This window comes from Ixodes scapularis, unplaced genomic scaffold (genome assembly GCF_016920785.2).
Source record: "Ixodes scapularis isolate PalLabHiFi unplaced genomic scaffold, ASM1692078v2 PGA_scaffold8__174_contigs__length_109621045, whole genome shotgun sequence".
NCBI lineage: Eukaryota > Metazoa > Arthropoda > Arachnida > Ixodida > Ixodidae > Ixodes > Ixodes scapularis.
In genome coordinates, this window is record NW_024609883.1 from 7,628,667 (window position 1) to 7,652,213 (window position 23,547).

Sequence of the window (23,547 nt, forward strand, 5' to 3'; positions counted from 1 at the left end):
TCTCTCCACCAATATCCCACATGACGACGGAATAGCCTCTCTAATTGAAAATGTACGAACAACACAGACAAGTAGACACCCCTGATAGTCACGTCATTGCCACCGTCACGCACTTAGTCTTAGAACTGAACTCATTCGAATTTAACAAAGAATATTATAGGCAGGTTAACGGCACTGCGATGGGTACTAAGATGGCACCCAGTTATGCCAACATATTTATGGGCAAACTGGAGACCAAATTCCTCTCTGACTGTTCTTTACAACCACTGATCTACAAAAGCTTTATAGATCATAATTTTCTTATTTGGCCGCACACAGAAGAGAAGCTGCTAGACTTTATAAATTAGTACAATACTGTACATCCAACCATCCGCTTCACTCACGCTTATTCTCAGACCAGTATCAACTTCTTGGATACCACTGTAATATTAGAAAAAGGCAAGCTTACAACTAATCTTTATCGTAAGCCAACAGATCGGCAAAAATACCTCCACTACCAAAGCGACCATCCCCGTCATTGTAAGAATAGTATACCCTACAGCCAGGCCCACCGCTTCAAACGCGTATGCTCACGGCAAGAGGACTTCCAATCGAGCTCTGATCATCTAAAGAACGCACTGGAAAAACAAAAATATCCTCTGCGGGTCATTAACGACGCAATTCAAGAAGCCGCCCAACTAAACCGCGCTGACCTCCTTGAGGACAGCCCTCCTCAGTGCAACGCGCAGCGCACGAATTTATGTCTAACCTATAGTATGAATTTGCCCAACGTAAATATTATTTTAAGGCGACATTATAACATTTTAGAACAAAGCGAACGCCTCAAACGTGCATTCCCATCAGCTCCCGGGGTAATTTACAGACGTTCACGCAACCTTAGAGACAGCCTATACTTCGTTTCAGCTTCCGTCCGAGCGCAGCCAAAGGCTGAGGGACGGTTCGCAACTTCGAGAAGAGCATTCCTACGCACCACAAAGTAGTTCACAAAAGTAATTTCTTTTAAAATAACTGTTTTTTGCGTAAAAACTGCACAATGTTCCAGATGTGTACTGCTGGGAATGATTTGCAACTAAAGGAATCAGATCTCTGAAGTTTATGTTTTTATTAATATATGTAAATGCATGTGGTTTAGTGAAAACATGTATATCCGCTGGCAACACGGCGGCAGCGCTCGGTTTTTCTGTGCGATTTCGTTCCCGTAGTCGCCAAATCATGTGCTTCGCTGCTTTCCTCACCGAGTCGCTTCAAAACGCCCTTTCGCAAAGGCACATTTGGGCGTCAGGCGCGAGAAGTGGTGATGAGTGTCTACTTTCAAATTCGGCAGAAGACTCCGACCGCGTCGTACGGCGAATGTGTTGTAAACAAGCAAAGCGTCCGGGCCACTACAATTCAGATACACGGCGAAATCAGGGCACCCCTTTACCTGCCGATCACATTGAACGCCGAGAAGCTGGTGGAAAGGACTGCGCGTCGAGCCCTGGCATATCCAAACAATACAAGGAAACATCAATGGCCGGGTCATCGGGGACCATGCAACGTGTACTTACAGCTCGAAACCATGCCGAACAGGTGGGAAGCTTGGACACAGATGCCAGCGGCCAGCCTACGTACTGACATCCCTTGTGACAAAGTTTCAGAACGTGAAAGGGCACTTTTTAAACCTGTAGCAGACGATAGCGTTGATACACCCGTAGCAGACGAAATACTCGGCTAGCGCGGGCGGCGCGGCTGACCGGCGGCGCAGCCGACCGGCGGCGGCGCAGCGGAGTGATACAAAAGTGCAGGCGAGATAGCCTGACCTATTGCCGGCGTGTGATTGGCTCCGCGCACATGTAGGTTTGGCTGCGCTCGGACGGAAGCTGAAACAAAGTATAGTTAACTCCCGACTGAATTCGTCCCAACCAAATAACGGATGCCGACCGTGGTGCATGAAAGCAGGAAGCGTGGTCTGCAAACATATGCGAGAAACGAACACGGTCAATAGTACGCATTCCCAGTTCTCAATAAAAATCCGAGAGCAGCTTACATGTGACTCTTCAAACGTAATCTATATGGTACAGTGTGAGGTGTGCAAAAAACAATCTATAGGACAGACCGAAACAGCGTTCAGGCTACGTTTTAACAGTCACAGATCACACGCAAAAATCCTTCCGAGTCTGCCAATTTCAACACATCTCACCCTTCAGAACCACACATTCGATAAATTATCTGTTACACTTTTAGAGTCTGGTTTCAAATCTAATCGGGAACGCAAACAACGCGAGTCATATCTTATATACCGATTTAACACAATAAGGGAAGGAATAAATGGAAGCCCAGGAACACTTGCATCGATTGAGGCGCTATCGAATAAATAGTATAACGACCATAACTAATATACCATTCGGACCTAGAATTTTGTGGTGCTGAGTTTAGAGCTAGAACTGGACAGTGCGTTTTCGTTCCTTTGTTGTGTTGTTAAGTTCATTCCCGTACATCCTGTATTTCCGTAGTTCCTACCACTTTTGATGTGTCACCTATGTATTCGGCGACCTCCGCGTGTGCGGCTTCCCCTGCCTTAGATTTCGTCCCTTTGTGTTCTCTATGCGCAAAAAGGAAGGAAAGGGAAAAAAAGATTTTTTTCTTTTATGCGATGTGTTATTTGGTCAGTCACCTACTCTCGTCCGCGCCCCCCTTATTTATTTTATTTTTTGCGACGTTTGTGTGCGGTTGTTTACGACTTAGAGTTCATCCCTTCTTTTGTGTGGGATTCTAAGTGGTGTACCCCTATCTGTTCTCTCTAGGCACGTTCTTTGAATCCGAACTCTCTCCCCTCTCAAAACTGTATAAATAGAACCACATTTTTCCTGTAACCCTTTTCCTGACGAAGACCTGCCTCAGGTCGGAACGACGAATAAAATCCTCCTGGTTTGTTTTTTACCGCCACCCTGCATCTCTGTCTTCTACGCCTTCGGCCTCCAAGCCAACATGCCTATATATATATATATATCTATATATATATATATATATATATATATATATATATATATGTAATGTCCCCTTGGTTGTATCACTTTAGCTGTGTCGGCGATTGCAGACCGAAGCTGCCCTATACGTCCTGCAACGTGGTAACCTTAATCGTATTCGGCCAACACATTCTATAAACATCTGCGTCGCTTTCACCCGGGCGAAAAATACTGAGACACTGATCTGTGGATGCATGCGAAGCATCTGGCATACCGCACAACAGAGTTAAACTGCATGCTCAGAAGACGTTCCCCAGACCAGCAGACGATGATGTCGGCGCGCAGAAGGCGACTGTTGTAAAAGTCTAGAAGAGTTGTTGCGTCGGTTGAGCGTCCCGGATAGCCCAAAAGGAAACGCCCCAAAACGTGAAAAAAAAAAGTCCGTACCTGAGTTTGTGGAGTGCGGGCCTGAGACCGTTCCCGTCCAGGTCGAAGGCCGGCCCCATGACCAGGTGCAGCGATCCGTACTGGGCCTCCCAGAGCCGCACCAGGTGGAGCAGTTCCCGCCGAACCCCGGCCGAGTGGTTGGAGAAGAAGGGCAGCGCGTTCGAGTGCAGCCACACCGCCGACTGGTGGGAGCGGGACGACGCAAACTCTGCGCAACAGTCCGGCACAACCAAAAGCAAAACTTTTTTTTTATTAATTGTTTTACTTCGTTTATGCTTTGTTCGTTGGAAGTTTTTATTTGTTTACCACAATTATACAAAGTATAGGTTTATATTATTTGGATCGACGAAGAGCGTGTTGGTGCGGCCCGAGATTAAAGCAGTAATAAACATGTAGGACAAAGATAAGATGTGGTACTGGTGTCTTTCTCCCTACGTGTTTATTATTTCTATATTATCTCGTTAGTTTTTCATCGCAAATTAAACTTTTACGCAACGTGCTGTAGGAGCTATTCACACGTAATCAGCACAATCGAGCGGTCGATCAAGGAACTAACTGCCTTCAATTAACAATAATTTATGACAGACCTTCGAGGTTTAAAACAGTGAAGGAGGAATCTGCTGAACGAAAGGCTCTCACCACATGCTTAACCACAAAACGCACAGTTCTGGCCACTTGTTACTCCCTGTACCTAGATAAAAGTTAAGGAGACTCCAGAAGCTGCTTCTAGCCCCTCGGTTCCTCCACTATGCGCAAATGGTCCGCAACATGGCTATTGCGTGCTGATCAAAAGGGCAGTAGAGTTTTGAAAGCGCCCCGCTGACGTCACATAACTCGCTAGGTCTATTGCCTCCTTGGCTGGTGTATGGAGCGCTTCGATGTCATGGCTAATGCGGGAGTCTGTTTATTTGGAGCATTCTTAACTTATGACCCGATACAAGGCGGTACACCCTGTCTACGGAGCTGCACTCCACGCTCAAAGGACGCCATATGCCTTCCCTTTCCCCAGAAAACTCGCTGTATAAGGGAGCATGAAGCAGACGACGGAAAATTAATATCCAGAAATCCTCGTACTTAGAACGAAGAGGGTGAGTCATATATAGGAACCCGGTCTCGGGTTAACCGCCATCAGAATAAAGGTGTTGGAGCTCCTGGGACAGCGCCTAGATAACTCTGGAGTTAATTAAACCTTTAACACCAGCTCATGTTTCTGACATCATGTCAACACCGTGGCGCTGGCTGTAGGTAAAATACTCTAAGCCGAAGTACAGGAAAAGTGTTTGAAGGTATAAAAGCCGTAAAGATAGCTGGGGTAGTATTAGTGTAGCATTGGTGTTAGTTTGCACTCGAGATATTGTTCCGTCAAATACTAGGAGCTTTTCAGGCACACTTTCACCAATGATTGTAGGACTCACAAGAGTTTAATAGAAATGTTTTCTTGCATGTTTATGTTCGCCCTAGAACGACTTGCTCCAGAGTGTATGAGTGGGATTTATTTTCAATTGAGCCATCCGGACAAGAAGCTTGCTGGAATCGGCGCTGGCACGTAAAATTATATAACTTAATGCTTTGTCGCTGTTTTTGCGCAATAAAGCATTTTTTCAAGTTTTTATTTGTATTAGCGTCAGGCGGGTAAGCATAAATCAATAAGGTTAAAATCAGGATTTATATCGTTGTTTAAATTAGATCAGTTATTAAACTATGATGACTTCAATCAAAACTATCCTCAATATTAAGAACGGAATGTGTTTTTATTTTCCATACTTTGAAATTTGATGCGTTTTATGTGCATCTGATTTGTATTTACACAAATAATTATAAAACAAGAAATGTCTATATCAGGCTGCAGACAAACAAAAAGAAATGCTCTTCTGAAAAAAATTTAAACCTTGAGCTTGATTTCTACCTTCCACATTGTTCGTCAGCTACGTAATGTCCTACTGCAATAAAATCATAACCCAAATAAATAAACGAAAACTAGAAAAGTAATGTCATATTTCAATGAAGTCAGAAGTCGAAATAAAAATCAAATAAAGTTTTAACTAACTAATACAATTAAGCTGTTTTTGTTCTAGTGTAGCGGGGATCACACTAATGAAAGTTGTTATTGTACATTTACAGTAATTTTCTCTACCGGATTGCAGTTAGTGATCAAACAAATCGATCAATCAATCTCCTATGTTCAAAATACATCCAATGGGAAAAAATCCCTATTTTTGGCTACAGTGATTTTTTTTTTCAAATAAATCTGATTTATATCTTTTTTTTAATCTTGACTTGTTTTCCCTCTGACAAGTGTGCAAAGTAGCGTGTCTGTGCGATAAAGATGTAAATTCAAGAAACATAATTAAGCATTTGATGTGAATAATTTAGAAGAACGTAAATTTATTAGAAGATTGACATTTGATTGAAATAGGTTCCAATCATTATTTATGTACATTAGCGACAGTGAAGTGCAAAGTTTTGGCTGTGTATTGCACCGAAAGAAATATTTGTTTTTAGACTCCACGCGTGTATGCTGTATTAATAATGTGTTTTTAGTAAACAAACTAAATATTAAATATTCCACCGCGTTTTTGTTGTTTACACGGGGAACGGTGTACAACAGCGCGTGTGCAATAGGATGTGTTCCGATTGTCCAAGGTACTAGCGAGGGGTTTAACCTGACACCTTGGTGTAAAAGGGGGGTTCACGTTCACGGCTTAGCACGAACCCTTCGTTTTGCCTGGGTTTCAAAATATTGTCCCAACCGCTGTATCTTCCTTATATTTTAGGCACCTTTGCTCTCGCAAAGAACAGTGGACGAAGTCAGGGTGCATACCATTTAAGCTGCAAAAATAAATAGAAACGAACCCGTGCTCAAAGAAGCAAGTGCCTCAGACAGAACATGTCGCAATCACTCGCGCGCCCCGCCAAATCAGGCATATGAATAGAGGCCGCCTCTTGAGAGCGACAAAAGCACCCGTGATGCTGGAATTGAAAACAAACACTTTTAATGGGTGATATGTTTTTCTCGAAAATGTATGGAGAGCGCATAACTATAAATTTACTACTGCTCTTTCGACTTGCACATACTTCAACGCATGAAAGTAGCATTATACCAGGTCATACTAAAAGCATACTGTCACATCTTGTGGTATAGTTTGTAACCTACACTATGAAGAATACGATTATGCAACACATGGTTCTTAATCGGGGACGAACGGATGACAATCTGCGATTATGTCTTTTATTCGCTGTTCCAGCTAAGTTTGTTGCATAACTTAACAACTTAGCAACCCTTTTTTAGTTACTTGTATAACTGTGCTGGCCAACTGGGAGCCGGTCAGGGCTTACCGGCAGGAAACAAGGGCTCCTTGATGAGTGATTGGTTGGCCAGGGAATCGTACTCGCGGCAGCTGAGGTCTGCTCCGCCCAGTCTGGCGTCACGCTCCCAGCAAGCGTTGGCGATATATCGGTCGTGCTGGGAATCCAAGAAGGAAAACGTGCCGCCCACAATTAAGGGGCACCTCCACACCGATGGTAAGGCATGCCACCCGGTTTTAAGACCTCATTAAAATTATCCGTTTATTTTAAACGAAGCATCGCTTCTTTTGAACTTAAAAGCATGCATGCTCTGTGTCTCTTAGCGACCGCGATATTGCGGTATAGCATGTATGTGTATTCCGTGTTTCGAGGAGGCTCGTCGAAACATTATTGGTCAGTTTTGCAGTTCTATAGCACCAAACGGTGAAGATGAATACCTGATATTGCTCATATATGCCGAAATAATGTGGTAAAAAAAAAAGACTGGACGGCAGTTATATGGGTAGTCCAATAAAAACCTTTACGTATAATTGTTTTGTATATACTATTAGAACTATTTACGAGGGCTGTTTCTTTTTTATGTTCTGATGAACTGAGTAAAAACAGTAATGAAAACATTGTTTTAATACTCGCAGTGTATAATACATACTCTAGCTACTTCTTCCCGTAACTAGTCCACGGTTTAAGGCAGTTATGACATGGAACCGCTTTTGAATGCCCTCCTCAAAGAGGACTCCAGCCTGTGATTTCAATCATTCCAACATGCGTCAGCCAAACTGTCCCTCGCCACATGAAGGTTCGGGGAAGCATTTAGAAGCTTGTGTTTCGCCATAATTCATCTCTAAATTTGTGCGGCGACTATTCGAAGAAGTAGCTGTACTACGTGCGTAAAGCCTTTGCATCTTTTAACTATATCGCTGCAACGCCGGCCGGCCGGTAGATCAGCGACTTGTCCCGGAATGAATGAGCAGCTCAGCGAGACTATGCCCTGTGGCAGAAGGCATCCAGATAGCCTCGCTAACTTGCTGTTTTACGCCGCGATAAGGCGCTGATTTACCGGTCGGTCGGCGTTCACGCGTCATTGTTAAAAAGTCTAACGGCTGTATACTCTATGTATTTAAAAAAAAAATGTTTTCATCATTTTTTTTTTTACTTGGTTCGTCGGAACTTGGGAAAACGAAGAGAGCTGCAAAGAATGGCGTCTTCGCCGCTGTCTCCTTCACCAAATAAGGGCAGTATTAATTTATTATACAACACGCGAGAGTTTGATGTAGGTTTTTCTGAACTATTTAATACAAGTTTTCAATAATAGGTCGCCTAACGTTTTACATCTTGATTGTGTATGAAAATGTAAAACAACATATGTCAGCTCCACGCCTGGACAAATCCGGGTAAGTGTTCATGTTTTGTCAAAACAATTAAAAATAGAATGCTCTGCCTTCGGCAGAGCATTCCATTTTTACAAACGCAGATACTTTTCTGTTTGTTTGTTCTTTGTTATAATGTCTCATGTCATTCCACAGTTTTCAAATGTACAATAGACGATATGAGAAACTGCCTGGTGGTCTGGCAGCACTGTGCACTCGGCCATCTTGGTAGCGTCAAGTATCTTGAGTTTCGGTTTCTCAGCATTTCATGGGTGGCAATTCACTCCCTAACAACGGCGCTCACACCGGATTGCCTGGCTCGTGGAGATAGACGCTGCCTCCGTCAACATAGGCAGGGGTTTAAATGTTAACATTTTGTACGGACATCCGCCTTGTTAGGACTGATTTAACCTTGGAACTCCAACCACGCTTTTATAAAAGCAAAGATCCCGACGTCTCGGGGCCAACTCGGCCCCTTGATCACGGGCGACTGTTTCTGTCCCGCGGAACGGCCTGCCCACGAACCAGAGCATCCCCCGGGTGCTCTTCAGATTATCCCTCTTAACCATTAAACGTAGCTGCTTGGAAGGGTCCCCGTTGACCGGTTTACGTTGACACATGTGCACTGAATATACCACGACTCTAACAGAAGGCGCTTCCGCCAGTTTCTCTCCATCCCGAGGATGGAGCTGTTGTCGAGGTCGATGGAGTGGTTTGTCTTCTCGACGTGTTCAGCCAGCGTGCTTCCCTCCACATTCTTCTTCACGATGTCGTAGCGGTGGCGCCGCAGGCGCTCTGGATAGTTCGTTTCTCCAACGCACGGGATTTTCTCCATCGCAAGGGATTTTGTAAACCAGTCCCTGTGCCCTCTCCCTCGGGGGCGATCCTTTGGTAAGTGGGAAAAGTACCAATGTCCGGAGCGGTAGTGTAGCTAAGTGGTAAGATGTCTGCCTTATACGCAGCGGAACCAGGCTAGCGCAGCTAGCGGCGTTCAAGGAAACCCCAGTAGAGGCCGCCAAGAGTCAGGGTGCCCTCACGATGACGTCAAATATGTTAATAACCCAGTCCGGCCGTTAGGACGGGTACAGCTGTTAACAACCATGTCACATCGGGGCGCTCTTTCTGCGCTCAAGCGTAGAGTTCTTGTTTCCACCGCCTCAAAACATGGCGTTATGATCGACACTGCCGCCGGCCGCCGCTGTCTGTGGCAATCGTGGCGACGGCGCAACCGGCGCAACGGTCGCCGACATCCGATGAGCGTGATCGTCTGCTCCGGGTGTTCTGCAGAAAACGTGGTTTTCGCTCGGTCCGCGTTTATTTGACACCGAAAGTTCTGGTGCTTCCGGAAGAGGATGCCTTGGCGCTGCTGCGCTGCGAAAGGTGCGGGACTCCAGCAAGTCGAAAGTCTTGTCGTTCTTTGTATTCCCAAAGGCAAGAGGCAAGTCTTGTCGTTCTTTGTATTCCCAAAGGCAAGAGGCAAAGTTTCGTTTATCGTTGGTCTCGTTTCAAGCCCGTTTCATGTGGCGCGATCCTGGTTGCGATTTTCAGTCTCGTGCGGCAGAAACCCCATGAACCTTAATGCCGCCCACGTTTGTTTTTGCTTTTTGTCTTTATGTAGGAGCGACGTTGCACAAAGTCGCAAACAGATCGAACCGTACCACGTGCTAAGCGCACAGGACGACACAGGCCTTCTTGGTGCTCTCTTGTGCCCACAGACCCTTGCCTTGCTTTCGTGGGCAAGATTTAAGAGTGATTTGTGACGTGCATTCTCAGTCTGGTGTACAAGGATGATGTTATGAAGAATCGTTGGGCATCCATGGCAGAAAGGTCGGAGAACCTTCTCTGTCCAGCAATCTGCTAGAAGTTCCTCCAGGTGTTCTGCTATAAACCCTGGGGCATTTACGCCTTTGAAAAGAAGAGATCTGCAAAAACCTCATTGTAAAAGGTCTGCGCTGATATGAAAGCACAAAAACCGTTAAGCGGGTCACCTATCAGCTGAGTAAAAAAAAAAGTCGCATTTTTGTGTGCAGAAAACACTAAAGTTTCTGCTGCAGTATGCTGGTGCGATATTATTTATAGATGTATATTTCTTTAATTTTGCTCTTACGTGTTTCTCGTGCTATCCGTTCTATTGCTCCGTAAAGTTTATTATCTCTATATATCGTCTACTTTATGTGCGAGATCTGCGTAAAAATTAAAGTATGTATGAAAAGTAAATGTGGGCTCTTTGCCTCCTACCCACTTGAGGAGGAGCTTTTCTGAAGTTGCTCAGCAGTGATTTATAAGAAAATATAAAATAAAAGCCCCAGAAGACGAGAAGGAGGTCGAAGGAGAAATAAAATCGGGAAGCAAGTCGTGTGTGAGTGTGCGTGTGTGTGTGTGTGGGGGGGGGGGGGGGGGGGCGGCCGGTTCGCCTAGGCCCGCGTCCTGAACCGGCCGCCTAGGACGCGGCATAATAAGTATACAGGGGTCTTAACGCGGCAGTACAACTTGCGCCATCTAGGGGCGGATAGGGGCGGCCCGGCAGCAGTAGAGGCGGCGATTGCAACATCATGTTTTGAGGCGGCGGATACAAGAACCCTACGCTTGAGCACAAAAAGAGCGCCCCCGAGGAAACATGGATTTTAACGGCTGTACCCGTCCTATCGTCAGTTACAGGTTAAGAAGGTAGCGGCAAATACCCCTCAAAGGGAATCATATATCCCTCCGCCACCTCCGCATCCAATAGCGTCCCACCGTTTCCGTGACGTCGCGGCCAGCGCGCGAGGAAGGGCTTGCCTTTCTGTACATATTTGCTTTATCTTTCGACTTTGACTTAGCATTGTGGAAGCCACGAGAGGGAGATTAGAGTTCTCCCCCACCGACGGAAACAAATACGACTTTCGGGGATTAGCTTCCCCCCCGATGGATACAAACGCTGCTTTCAGGGGCTCGGTTCCCTCTCCGATGAGTACAAAGGTCGCTTTTTTTAAAAAAGTGGGATCGGAGACAAGTGGGAATCCATTGAAGCGGAACAAGGAGCGTTTCCAGTGAACTCTTCTTTCGACTGCGGAGAGATTTGAAACGGGCGCATCACGCTTGTGGGTGGAGCTTTTCCTACCTTCTTGACTTGTAACCGACTATAGTGGCTGGAGTGGGTTATTAACATATTCGACGTCGTCGTGACGTCACTCTAGTTTTCTATTTCGCTCATCGGTCGCTCTTTTTCTCGCTTCTTCGCTCGCTCGGACGCCCGGAGCGCGTTACAATAGCCAATGCTACGGCTGCATCGGCCTGGCGCGGTCGCTTGTTTACATAGGGTCTTTGCCGGTCGGGTCACTGGTTTCGTTGCTATCAAGATGGTAGCGGCAAGAAAATAGTTTCGTTTTCTTGGTGCGCTACTAGATGGCGCTCTACATTTCGTATATGGTTTTTTTGGATCAACACGAAAGTCAAACTCACTTTCGTATTCCAGACCTTCCCGTCTAGACCTCCACATTTCTGAATTCACCGCCACGTCCTACTCCTCACCCTCCCACTTAGCGTGAACGATGTCCACAGAGGCAGTCGCAGGGCCTTGTCGAATGCCGTCACGTAGTCGTGGTTGACCAGCAGGCACGGCGGACCATCGTCTGCCTCGTCGCCATCGGGGCTGGACGGGGCTCCCCAGGGCGTGTGCAGAGCAAGGGCCTCGGGACCTGCCGAGAGGACGGGGTCCTGCGTAGAGTTCATAGATCGCCTTGCGTCTGCGATGAAATATGAAGACACGACAGAACACACAAGATAAAGCAGAACCAGTAGTAAAACAAGAGTGTTGTCAACGCCTCAAGACGGTCAAATGTGATGCTTATGTATCGAGACACCGTAAATTTGCCTGTGACGAAACGTGCAGCGCCGCCAGCGATGCCTAAATGAATGCCAGGAATGTTTTGTACAGAACCGGTTGTAGTAGACGACGGAGTCGACTGAGGAAACCCAGGTGAGCTGGCGAGGGCAACCGAACGACAGCGCTAGCTTCTCTCTCTATATATATATATCTCTTGTTTGCTTTTTTCAGTGTTTCATGGTAGATGCTGCTGGGGCAAGGATAAGCTTACATGACTTCGCGCGCAGCCTTTGCAATTTTTGCACTGTATCTATCTACTTGTTTTGCCATCGTGCGGAGCGACTTTTCTCTTTGCTATGTCCACAATTTCACCGTTGCAGCGCGACTTCCTACCTTAGTTTTTTCAAATTCTTCACGGATAAAAAAAATACCTCTTTCAATCCAGAAAGCACTCCCTCTATCCTCCCTTGTAATTATTGTTACAGAGCCGCAGTTCGGTGCAATACAAGCAGCCGCATAATCAGCGGAAATAATTTCGCCTTTCGGGAGAAGGAACAAAGAAGGATACACAGGCAGAAACACGTCATGGGAAAATGACGAAAGCAAGAAGCACACACGAAAAAAAAAGTTAATCGATCGAAACGTTCGAGCAAGTGCCAAAAATCAATTGGTGATTAAAAATTGTAAAAAAAAAAAAAGTAAACCAAGAGTCAACCTTTGTTGCCCCAACGTGCCGACGTAGCTCCTAGCGATAAACCCGATATATTTGAACAGTCACATCTAAGGACTTGCTTGGTTTAGCTACAGTTATATACCATTTTTGTGTGACAATTGCCACGGTGAAATATGCCATAGTTGGATTGGGTGACACAAAAATGTAAATAAATTAAGGTCGCAAAGACTATACCTAGGAAAAAAATAATTAGTGACACAAACCGCCAGAATTCTAACGCCCTTCCATCTTCATGTGAAGTGGTTTGTTTGTTTTAGCCAACTCAGCTACATCAAGATCAGCATTCCGGCCGTCACAAAAGGCAAGGTCGACAGCTACTCATAAAAGTAACTACAGGGTTACACAAAACAAACAAATAAAACCCGGTTTTTAGATGCGGAGCATCTCTTGCTCGGGTCTTTGTCCCGCGGCGTCGTAGTCCGCACTCACACTATGCATGCGCAACTCTCCTCCTTCCCTCTCTCCAACAGCTGCTTGTTACTCTCTCCGCTCTCTCTCTCTACCAGCTGCGTGCACTTCGCGTGCGTTCGCTTCTACTCACACCGCGGGCGCATGCGCAACTCTCCTCCTCTAGTCTCCTCTCCTTCAAGTGTGAATATAAGCAGCGGTAGCGCGCTGCGCGCGTTCAGTTCACCGCTGTTGACTCCACTCCGTTCTTCCGATGAAGTGTGATGGAAGCAACAGTCCCGTCAGTTAGTGGGTTGGCGCAAGCAAGCGTCAGCACCACCCCCCAAACTAACAGCAACGCTACGTCCGGTAAACACAAAGCAGCGAAGGGCACGCGACGCTGAGCGCAAACGCTTGAAGCGAGCGGCAGACCCTGAACTACGGCAACGAGAAGCGGCGTCCATTCGTCAACGTCGAGCGGCGGATGCTGAACTACGACAACGTGAAGCAGCGGCGGTTCGAGAACGTCGAGCAGCAGAACCTGAGGTTCGGGACCGTGAAGCTCAACACCGTTAATAACACCGTTAATAACGATCCGCGATGCTCCGCATCACCCCATGGTTCCCCTCGGGAAGATGGTGTAATTTTTTAACTCGCATAAATGAACTATGCATCGCTGAAACCCTGTGACAGTAGTACGCTAGCGTTGGTGACTGAAGGCGGAAGTTTAATCACATGACGTCACCTGGATGAAAAGTAAAAAAAAAAGTGTTTATGATCCGACGTCCAACACTAATCAAACCAAAAATTGATATCGATGACGTCTGGAACACTTATTTCACTGAAAAAAGTTATCAGCTAGAGGAACGATATTGTTTATTGCTTGTTGACTTGTTTCACTGATATAGTTGCTACGAGCCCACAATCTCAACATTCAGTTTGATAAATATTAGGCTAACGTCGGCATCGGCTCGTGCATAATTTTTATTTTTTTCATTTAGGTAGCCTCATGTGCTCAAACATTCGCATTAGATCAGCATTTTATGCTAGTGTCACATTCATACGGAGGTCTAGCTTTCTGTGAAGCTTAGTTTATTATGTGGCCAAGAAACGAAATTTTAGTTTAACGACTTATTCCTGCAGATTACACATCAAAAGAAAACGCAAAGCAAAGAATCGAAAACCTTTAAATGAACCTTATAGATGCCTGAGAATGGCAGTCTATACGCTTCGCTAAGACAAAAATCTTTAGGGGACCAGTAAACAACGCCCCCTGAATGAGCAAACTCACGTAGCGAAACCCCGGCTGCCACTGTTGAGGCGGCAGGAATTCCTCAAGAGTGCATCGATGCAAGCCGAAACTGCCAGGAAGTAACACCGCAAGCCCGAGAGGCTCGCTCGTATGTTTCGGATACGCACGCCTTTGCACATGCAGCCGTCGTCTTCGTCCGCGGGAGTGTCAGGCGGCGGCACGCAAGTCGCCGGTGTCCTCAGCTTCGGCGGTTCAGGTAAGGGAGCCGGTCTCCGGAGCAGGTAGTGCAGGGATCCTCGTGTGCCGTTGTTGGGACGGGGCTCGATGGACATGAGCTCTGTGGGCGGACGACGTGTCGGAAACTAGTTCCGAGTTTCTATATATTTTTTTCTTTTCAGGCACACCTTTCTTCTGTTAGTACATCGGTGTTTAATGCGCTCATCAGTTATATTAGGAGCAGAGACCGAAATCTACTTTTCTTCAGGTTACAGTGGCTCAAGAACACGTACCGGCCATTAGCTCGTACAGCTCGATGTTGCGGAAAGGTCTGGCCGTCACGTTCTGCTTGAAGGCCGGTCCGTGGGCAACGAAGATGGACTGCATCCCGGGAGCGAGGTTGTCGTATCCGTGCGAACCTCCCTCGCAAGAGGCGGCCGTCTTGTCAGCCGCCTTGCTGCGCCCATGTCGCGGGAAACATATTTTAACAGCTTTCGGGATAGACAACAGTCTATTGTGGATCAGCAGGAAAAAACATCTGGAGCACGCCTTTATATGCTGCAAACGCTCTTCGGGTTCCTGCGATAGGCTGCACAACTAAGAAAGGCTGTCCTATTTCCTTTACAAAATTTATAAATTTTAGGAAGCCAAACATGTAGCATGACTGGTGTAGCAGGTGGCTGTGTAATCATGAAATAAAAACACTATAAAAATATTCGTAAAAATAATGAAGGTGTGCAGATATGTAAAGGTTGTTGGAGCTTAAACATTTCGGGTACCCTTTTTTTCTAACGTTCCTACAGGAGTCGTTATTTTAGAAATGTGTCGTGGGTCATGGCACATATTCATTCCTAAGGTCACCACATACTCCCGAATCCCCATGACGGCGGAGTTACCTCTCCTAGGCAATCTGAATTAGTGAGCAGTCATCCGCTAATTTGTGTGAAACGTGAACAAACACAATTGCATTAGGTTTATATACCTTTTGAAAGCACCCAAAATAGCTTTTTAACACATTATGTGTTTCAGGGGTACATTTTACGAGAAAGTGTTACGCTCGAGTGTAACGGAAAACTGTCACACTCGGACCAAGGAAGCAAACATAGACCATAGCTGGCTTAAGCCTGCGAGCTAGTAGAAGGAACACTTAGTCACTAATTATTATTTTCAGTCATAATTACGCATGATTAATTACAAATAGCCAGATTTGTCAAGCGACAACGCGGGAATCGAAAACCGGACCGTGAAGCCTATGGTTACGGGCGACCTTCGACGCTCGCAGCTGGGTCCCGAACGACAAAGCGAAGCTTTGCAATTTGGAAGCCAGCTGTCCGCGCATCATGTAACCGTTTCTGAATAAATTTGAAATTTTCTCCATCATTAGGGTAGACCCGGGAAGCGCATTGGAAACCGCGCGGAACTCCTCGTAATCAAGCCTATCAAATCATAACGCAGGCATGATGCACGCACGACACAATCGTGTTTAAAATATTGATGAAGACCGAGTCTAGTTTCCTATCTCAAAAAAGGGTACATCAGTCAAGCCGTACTTGAGTACCAGGTAGCCGGAGTCCATGTCCAACACGACGGGCTCAATGCGCCGGTGGGAGGAATAGTGGTAGCGCTTGGGCAGTCGCTCCTTGGCGTAGACGAGAAGGTGGCTGTTCTGGCAGCGAAGCGTGTCCACCAGCTGGGCCACTGCCTCGGGGCCGGGTGTCTTGGGCCGGAGCCGTGCCGTCGGACCCACCAGCGAGTAGAAGCCGGCCAGGTCAGCGAACTTTTCCAGGGCGATCACTTGGTCGCAACTGGTGCTCGCCATACCTGCGCGCAAACACAAAGCCGCCACTGGGCATGGCTGATAAACGAAAGAGATCTGCGCTAGAACGCAAACGTTTTATAGAATTTAAACGTCGACAGATATGCATGATAAAACTGCCTGTAGATATACTGTCCACACTTTTTCTGGGCATGTTTTTTTTATTCATAAAACGGGCAAATTAAGACGTGAGTTTTTTTTTTTTTTTTCTTTTTTTTTTTTTTTTTTTGGGGGGGGGGGGGGGGGGGGGTATCGGTGGCCAAGTGGTCTAGCACACACCAGCTCGGAGCTCGCGGAGCGAAAGCTCGCGCTGCAGAACCCAGGATCCTGGGTCAATCCCCGCCCCTACCCGCTTCGATCTGGATGAGCACCGTACCGGCGTGCGGTCGTTTATCACTACTGCCTGGTGCACGTTAAACACCCCAGGCTAGCGGTTGTACTGCACTGGCTAAATTGCTCATCTACAGCTGAGGCACCAGACGCCCACTGAGGCACCAGACGCCCACTGAGGCAGACTAACTTCCGGCTGTATAAACATACACACAACAATTTGCTTTGCTAGACGTGAGTTTATAGGCATTACGCTTGCGCTTTAGCATTTTCATTCTTAACATAAATTACATTGACTTCTTATTATCGCGCATCAAAAACATTTGAGTTTAACCAGAGCTGTGTATAGAGAGAGTTTGGTCAATGGGAGGCGCGGGCGGAGCCAGGGCGTGCACCAGATTTGGAAAGAGGGCTAGGCATGCTCTCTTGGCCAACCAAAAACCGAAATTAATCCCCTAGCGGTGGTAGCGAGGATCAGTTCTGATCAAAGCTGTATGTTAGTATATGGTTTTAATAAGCGAGTAACCGTGAAGTGTAGTAACTCTTCGTGGTTGAAAATAGGGTGCACGTGTTGTTTTGATTATGATCATGCAGAAAGATTTAAGAAACGAACGCGCCGCTCAACTCTGTTTTGCTCGGACAGAGTGTGACCACTCGGACGGCAGATTCCCGGCCCTCGGCGCTTGGCGTAAGGATTATGTCGATCGTTCCGCTAGTCGCACTCTTACACCAACATTTTGGATGAGCGAGATTGAAACATCATGTGTGCCATATTTTTAGTCACCGAGAGTCACTCCGATGCAGTTGTTAGATTTGCTTCTCGCGACCACAGCCAGGGCATTATTTCTGGCTTCTGGTTGGTCTCATTCGAATTTCTGAAGACGCCCTGGAACACGCCCAGCCTGCTTTCGACCAATGGCGCCTCCTCATTTGTCTCCTATACTTCTTAACGAATGGCCAAACTCTCTACATATACGCCTCTGAGTTTAACGAATTTATCTATATGCTTTCTTCGCATTCTAAAGAGAAATCGTGTTTATGGAGAAATAAAATAGTTCCAGTATGTATTAGCAAAATTTATCAAACAATCATGCAGTTTGCATGACCGAAATGTAATAAACAATAGCAATAACAGTCCTGTCATTTAAAATGTTTCAAAGCCCAGTTGGGGGCCGACCCACAGCATACAAACAAAAACATGGTGACCCCCGACGAATCAGCTGCCAGGTAAAACCGGTTTAAACTTTTTGTCTGTCCTCGACATGATATCTCATCGCAGAACTACCACTTCACACCTCTCCAGACTTCAGTCGCTTCTATGAAATGTGTTAGAGGCTCGGCTCCCTATTTGTTTCACCCTCCCTTCTTCCTATGTTTGCGCTCTCTTTGCCGCAGCGTTGCCCGGCAACGCAAACAGAAGTGTCAAACGACGGCCGTTATCGACTAAATTTTATGTTGCAAAACTAGCAGAAAGCGTAACTCAAAAATAGCCGAAATTAATTTAAAAAACAAAACACATGAAAAACGTAACAACCTGGAGGTCTTGGAATGACCACTCAGGTTTCACTAAGACTGTCTCTCATTGCCTGGAAGAAGCTGTCCCTTGGCATCTTTTCATGTAGTAACTAACATTGCATTTTAAATTAATTAAAGCCCCCCCCCCCCCCCCCAACGGATTAGACAACAAAGGTTTACGCTGGGGGATAACTTTAGAAAACGTGTTAAGCACTTAGACATCATGGCAGACGTGAGGTAACTAGAAAAACAATTTCGATTCCTTGCCCTGTCCTGAAAATGAAAGGTGGTGGCGGCCGTGGCACTGCACACTGCTGCAGACACCTTCACTGCCCTGCTTAAATTTAGAGGGCTAAAGTATCTCTAAGTTTAGCGGACGGTGTAGATGTGACACTGTGGCGTCGCGTTATAATATCATGTAACACTAAATTTCCGCTGAATTTAGCGTCGAAGTTCCTCCTTTAAATTACGCAGAAAACAATCTTCCTAAATCACGAAGTACGGTCACGAAGTACGTTCACGGAACACACACCGGGATCCACGGCGAAACCCCGCCAACAATTGCCGCCAAAACTGGGCTACCGTGATCGGAGACGATGAGCAAGTTGACGCATCCCAGTAGACGGCGCTCCTGGAGTCCCGCCAGAAGTCGGTCGAGCATGATTTCCAGCAGATCCAGGGCCTCGTCCACTTCGTCCGAGTGAGGGCCGTGGTCGTGACCGGCGCTGTCGGGTTCGTTCACGTACAGGCTGAGGAACGCCGGACGCCGCTCAGCGGGGAGGTCCAGCCACGCCAGCAACACCTCCACCCGACTCTGCCACGGCATCTTCCTGTACCGACAAGCTCCTGTTGAAGGCTCGCTCGGTGATGCCCACTGGCAACTTCGATTCAACGTTTGCTGCTTGAGTCAAAAGCACCCGTCCTCAGCTTTCTCCATCGTATTCAGAAATGATTTTGGTAAAGAATGTAGTGGCACGATGGCGAAAAGAAGGCGATGCCGCAAGCACCTTATGCCGTGTGATTAGAGAGCTTGGCGATCGACGGGTTGAAATTTCGTTAAGACCAAGAAATGAAATGTACAGTGTGACACTGAGCACTATTTCTTAGGTGCTTTTGTCCCGTTCAGTGCCTTGCCCTAGACTCTATGTTTAGTGTCAACTCGCGATCGAGTGCTCTGTTTTGTTTTTGAACTCCGCAGTATGGTTTTGAGCTTAGCAAACCCAAAAACCCAACCTAAGTTACTTTTTTTTTTTTTTGTGAAGCACTGGAAAGTTATTTGCACGCGGTAGCGCGATCTGTCCTTTGCTTTTCATGATTTCTGGATTGCGGAGATGGCGAAGTGGTCGTGGCGCACACGCTGCGATATATTTGATGAAGGACTACAATTCGCAACGCCACGTGCATCGTCGTGAGCAGAACGCGACGGAAGGTGCTATGGATTCGAATATGGATTTATGGTTAATCTCAGGTATCGGCGATATCTAGTTCGTGTTATTTTCGCGCTTGATTTTCCGGTTCATCAGTTTGCCAGTATTCCTTTTGTTATTTATTTATGCCCGTTTTCACTGATAAAAGTGAGAATTGGTCCCTTTGCCTTAAAACAACAATGTGTTCTTAATTTATAGCTTCTATTTCAGAAATGACGGCGAATATTGGATCAGGTCAAGCGGTCACCGTGTACTTGTTTCACTCTGGCTGATGAACTATTTGGCACAATCAAGTTATAAGACAGATGTTTGTTGACAAAGCATCATTTTTTGATAAAAATGTAACATGACAAAATTGGGGGAATGTACTTTGAAGTCCGGAGTTGTACGTTCCTCAGAAAGAGCCAGAAAAAAATAATTTTAGTAAAATACAAGTACATACTCAGAAAATATACTCCAAGTATGTTTTTTCTAAGTCTGCTTGAAGTAGCACTTCAAGTAAGTACTTCCCAACACCGGTCACATGTATGACATCTTTCTTATTGCAATAAAATTGACCTTTTCATAACTGTGTGTGAAAAAAAATTCAAGTTATATTTTGATTGAGCATTCTTGTTTAATTCACATTACATAGGAAATTTTTGTTTTCAAAATTTTTTTTTTGTTTGAAACTACAGTTTGTATTCAAATATATTAGATCTGATTCGTAAACTTTATTATTTGATTTGATTCGCTTCAAAAAAATTTGATATTCGCAGACCTCTACTCTTCATTCGCCATGTTGCAGTTGTGGAGTGCAGTGGCCAGAGTGGAGAATAAAAACGCAGTTATTTTTAATAGTTATTTAAACCCACACCGGTTTTAAAATGATGATTTAAATCAAGCTTTTACAGCAGACATAATCCTCAAACGTTTGTACAGAGAAAAGGTATCCGCATAGGTTTCTGTTTTGAACCAGTTTTGTGTGATATTCTTTTAAAGAAGCTGCGATGCCGCCAACTTGGAGAAGCTGGGAGACGACAGCGAAACGAATATCTTTGGATGCGTAGATGATTTTTGTTTCATTATTTTTATTGAAGAAACTGAAAATTATTAACGGCGCCAGCGTTCGGCTAGGGGTCATGTGCTCACTGATTGGACACGAGTTCCAAACGAACACTGACGCTGCACACGTTTCAAATTCCTGGCCTACAGTGGCCTTCTTCAGTGACGCAGAAAGCACTTAGGCCTTCTCATCTAGGACGTGTTGGTTAACCTGAAGTAGCGGAATGTTTGCTAAAAGAGATAAGAGGCACAAGAAAACCCTCCCGTGAGAGGCCGAATGTAAGACCTGCTGTGATCCCCTAGTTACACTCAATGTCCCACAATTTAAACAAAGTGTCTTAGCGCTTCAACATTCACATAGATTTAACAGAGCCTGTAAAAAGGCACGGGTTTGCGACAAAATCAAATCCACGAGAAGCTGTCAAATTCTTGCAGCACAAAGCACAAATATAAAATCCCGAGTGTGCGTCAGGTGTTGTTTACGAGATAGCCCTGTCGCGCGGCGCCGTGTACACTGTCCAGACGGGCAGATGCGTGAATGACCGTGCACTCGAGCATGCGGCTGCAACGCGAGCTAGCGTTTTTGCCATTTTGTCATTTCATGCACTAGAAGCCCATGTAAGCCTGTGTTACGTGACTTTAAGAGTCTAGCCTGGTACAAAAACACGACAAGGGGAGAATTTCATGAGGCATACGAAATTTGAGATAAACCAATAGATTGCATAGTAAGGCAAAAATTGCCATAGAAAAAAAAAAGTTTGACTAAATCAAACAAGCTTTGCACAGAAATGCTGATGACAGGACAGGTTCTTTCCAGTGCCTTATGATGCCTTACTTCCTGGTCCTTGTTCATTTTAGCTCTCTCATAATTTCGATCAATGAACCAACTAGTCCACTTAACCAATTTTCTGCGCAATTTATTTTTTAATTGTTTCTTTATTATTTGATGCTTTCAATGTGCACTTGTTTAGTATTTAAATCAAGGAATCGAGCGAACAACCCTTCTCAGCAAATCAGAGTGTCGAGCTTTTTTTCTACGTTCCCTTCGTTTGCTTTTTACGTAAGATCATACTGCAAGCAAATCAAAGCGCCAAAGAAACTAATACGAGAAAAGGAATGTCGAATTGTCGCGCACGAAAAATGCTTCACGCGCGTAAACTGAAAATAATGTTTAATAGGCGACCTTATGCAATAAACAAAGGAAAGGTAAAAACGTCCAGAAAGCAGCAGCGAGCGATGGCGGTCGGCGTGACAGCTGGCTAGAGCGAGAGGGACTGTTCCTCGTCTTCGGGAGAGTCAAAGACAGTCAGCAAAGCCACGGTCAGCTCTTTATCCACCACACTCGGCTTCTCGATGATTCGGCCTAGAATGTTCTGAAGTAAGCTAGGGCGAGACTGACTAGGCAAGGTCATGCTGACCTCCTTCCCTTTTACAATCGGGGTGAGAGTATACGCGAATCTTCTAGATGAACGGAGAAGCGGTCCTTCTCGATCACGCACGCTGCAATACTGCAAGCAAATCTCAATTTGAAAGAAAGAGCGAATGCAACTTTATCGCTAAGAAAATAGGCTGCTTTTTTAGTTTAACGTCGTTTATTACATTTAATTAAAAGTTAAAATGTACTGTAATTTGCTGTTCCGTATTGTTTTCAATGATCGAATGGAATGATCAATCAACCTGAAATGTTTAAAATTCGTACATTGACAAAGAATTACTGCTTCTGCCTGCAGTAATATAAACAAACAAATTGATTTAAATAAAATAAATTCGATTTAGATCAAATACATCTTATTTATTTTATCATTAAAAATAAATCATGATTTTCTCCACATTGGCGCTAACTGGCTCGCCGAATGAGCATTGGATAAGCATACACCCACTCATTTCTAAATGTGTATGTAGTCCTCACGTGAGCATATGTGCTAAGTGCGATATAAATAAGCTCCTGAAACAAGCTTTCAATAGATGCGATTGCTAAAATGTGGCAGTGCGATCTTGAAAGCTCTGACGGTCAGCACATGGCTACTTGACCTGCCATTGCCAGGGAGCTTCTCGTCCTCTTATTGGTGGCTTGTGCTGCGTATGTTTGGCGTCTCATCTTAACCAGCTTTTCTCTAAGTCTTTCTAGGCACCCTGCACAGTCCTGCGATAAGTGTAGCAAGTGTCTCCGAAAGAAAGGCAAGTAACTGGAAACTCGGAAGCGAAGATATCTGAATGACACAACATCCCCAACGCGATGACAGCATTCAAAGTACGCTGCCTCTGCCTGCGCATGCGCTCCAAATAACTTTAAATTTTTATTGTGATAATTGTTGTGAAACCTGGTGATTTTGCAACGAGGGCGTGAGTAATCAGTTTTACAGAGCAAGAATTTTGACTTTCAATCTAAAACAATTTGTAATTGTTCGATGTCTGTTCCGTGTAACGATACGCCTAACGTAAATTCCAAACATTCTTGAAACATATTAGCCTTACAATAAAATAATATGAGAAGAATAAGGCCGGAAGCATAAAACATATATTTACTGGTTGAGCCTTAAGTCTCGAAGGAACACGCCACTATTCGAAGAGCACGAGTACACACTTTGAACAAGCTTCGTATTTAGAGGCAGCGTTTAGAGATTTCGCTGGTCAGTTTTGAAGGACACCAATGCAACGGAGCGGGCCCCCGCGGCAACCCGCGAAGCGCAGACGCAGCTGTCGACATCTAACATCGGTGATCTGAGCCTCGTCCTCAAGAATCCTGCCTTAAAAGACTTTGGTAATTGGTGGCATACAAAACAGTTACTGTCAAACGAAGTTCGTTTGAAGAAAAAGAAGCACGAGAAACCAAAAGCAAAGGGAGCGTCATGCGCTCCCTTTACGCGGGGGTATCTTCAGAACGCAAAGCTCTGGTTGCAAGGATTAATGGGTGTAGCTGGCTGCCTTTGTCGCCACTGCACTCCTCGAACGTGTCA

General features: G+C 45.4%; 1 protein-coding gene across 1 annotated transcript in view; it reads right to left on the reverse strand.

Annotated features, from left to right (window-relative positions):
- Window positions 1-18,943, reverse strand: part of LOC120845793 (venom phosphodiesterase CdcPDE) — a 40,244-nt gene extending 21,301 nt beyond the window's left edge. Inside the window, exons 1-7 of the mRNA XM_040217338.3 lie at window positions 18,702-18,943; window positions 16,009-16,279; window positions 14,752-14,915; window positions 14,410-14,579; window positions 11,576-11,761; window positions 6,729-6,855; window positions 3,393-3,600 (exon numbers count right to left, since the gene is read on the reverse strand). Of these exons, the coding sequence (XP_040073272.3) occupies window positions 3,393-3,600; window positions 6,729-6,855; window positions 11,576-11,761; window positions 14,410-14,579; window positions 14,752-14,915; window positions 16,009-16,279; window positions 18,702-18,780 (1,205 nt within the window). The 5' untranslated portion in view covers window positions 18,781-18,943. The remainder of the gene's footprint in view (window positions 1-3,392; window positions 3,601-6,728; window positions 6,856-11,575; window positions 11,762-14,409; window positions 14,580-14,751; window positions 14,916-16,008; window positions 16,280-18,701) is intronic.
- Between the last annotated feature and the right edge of the window lie 4,604 nt (window positions 18,944-23,547).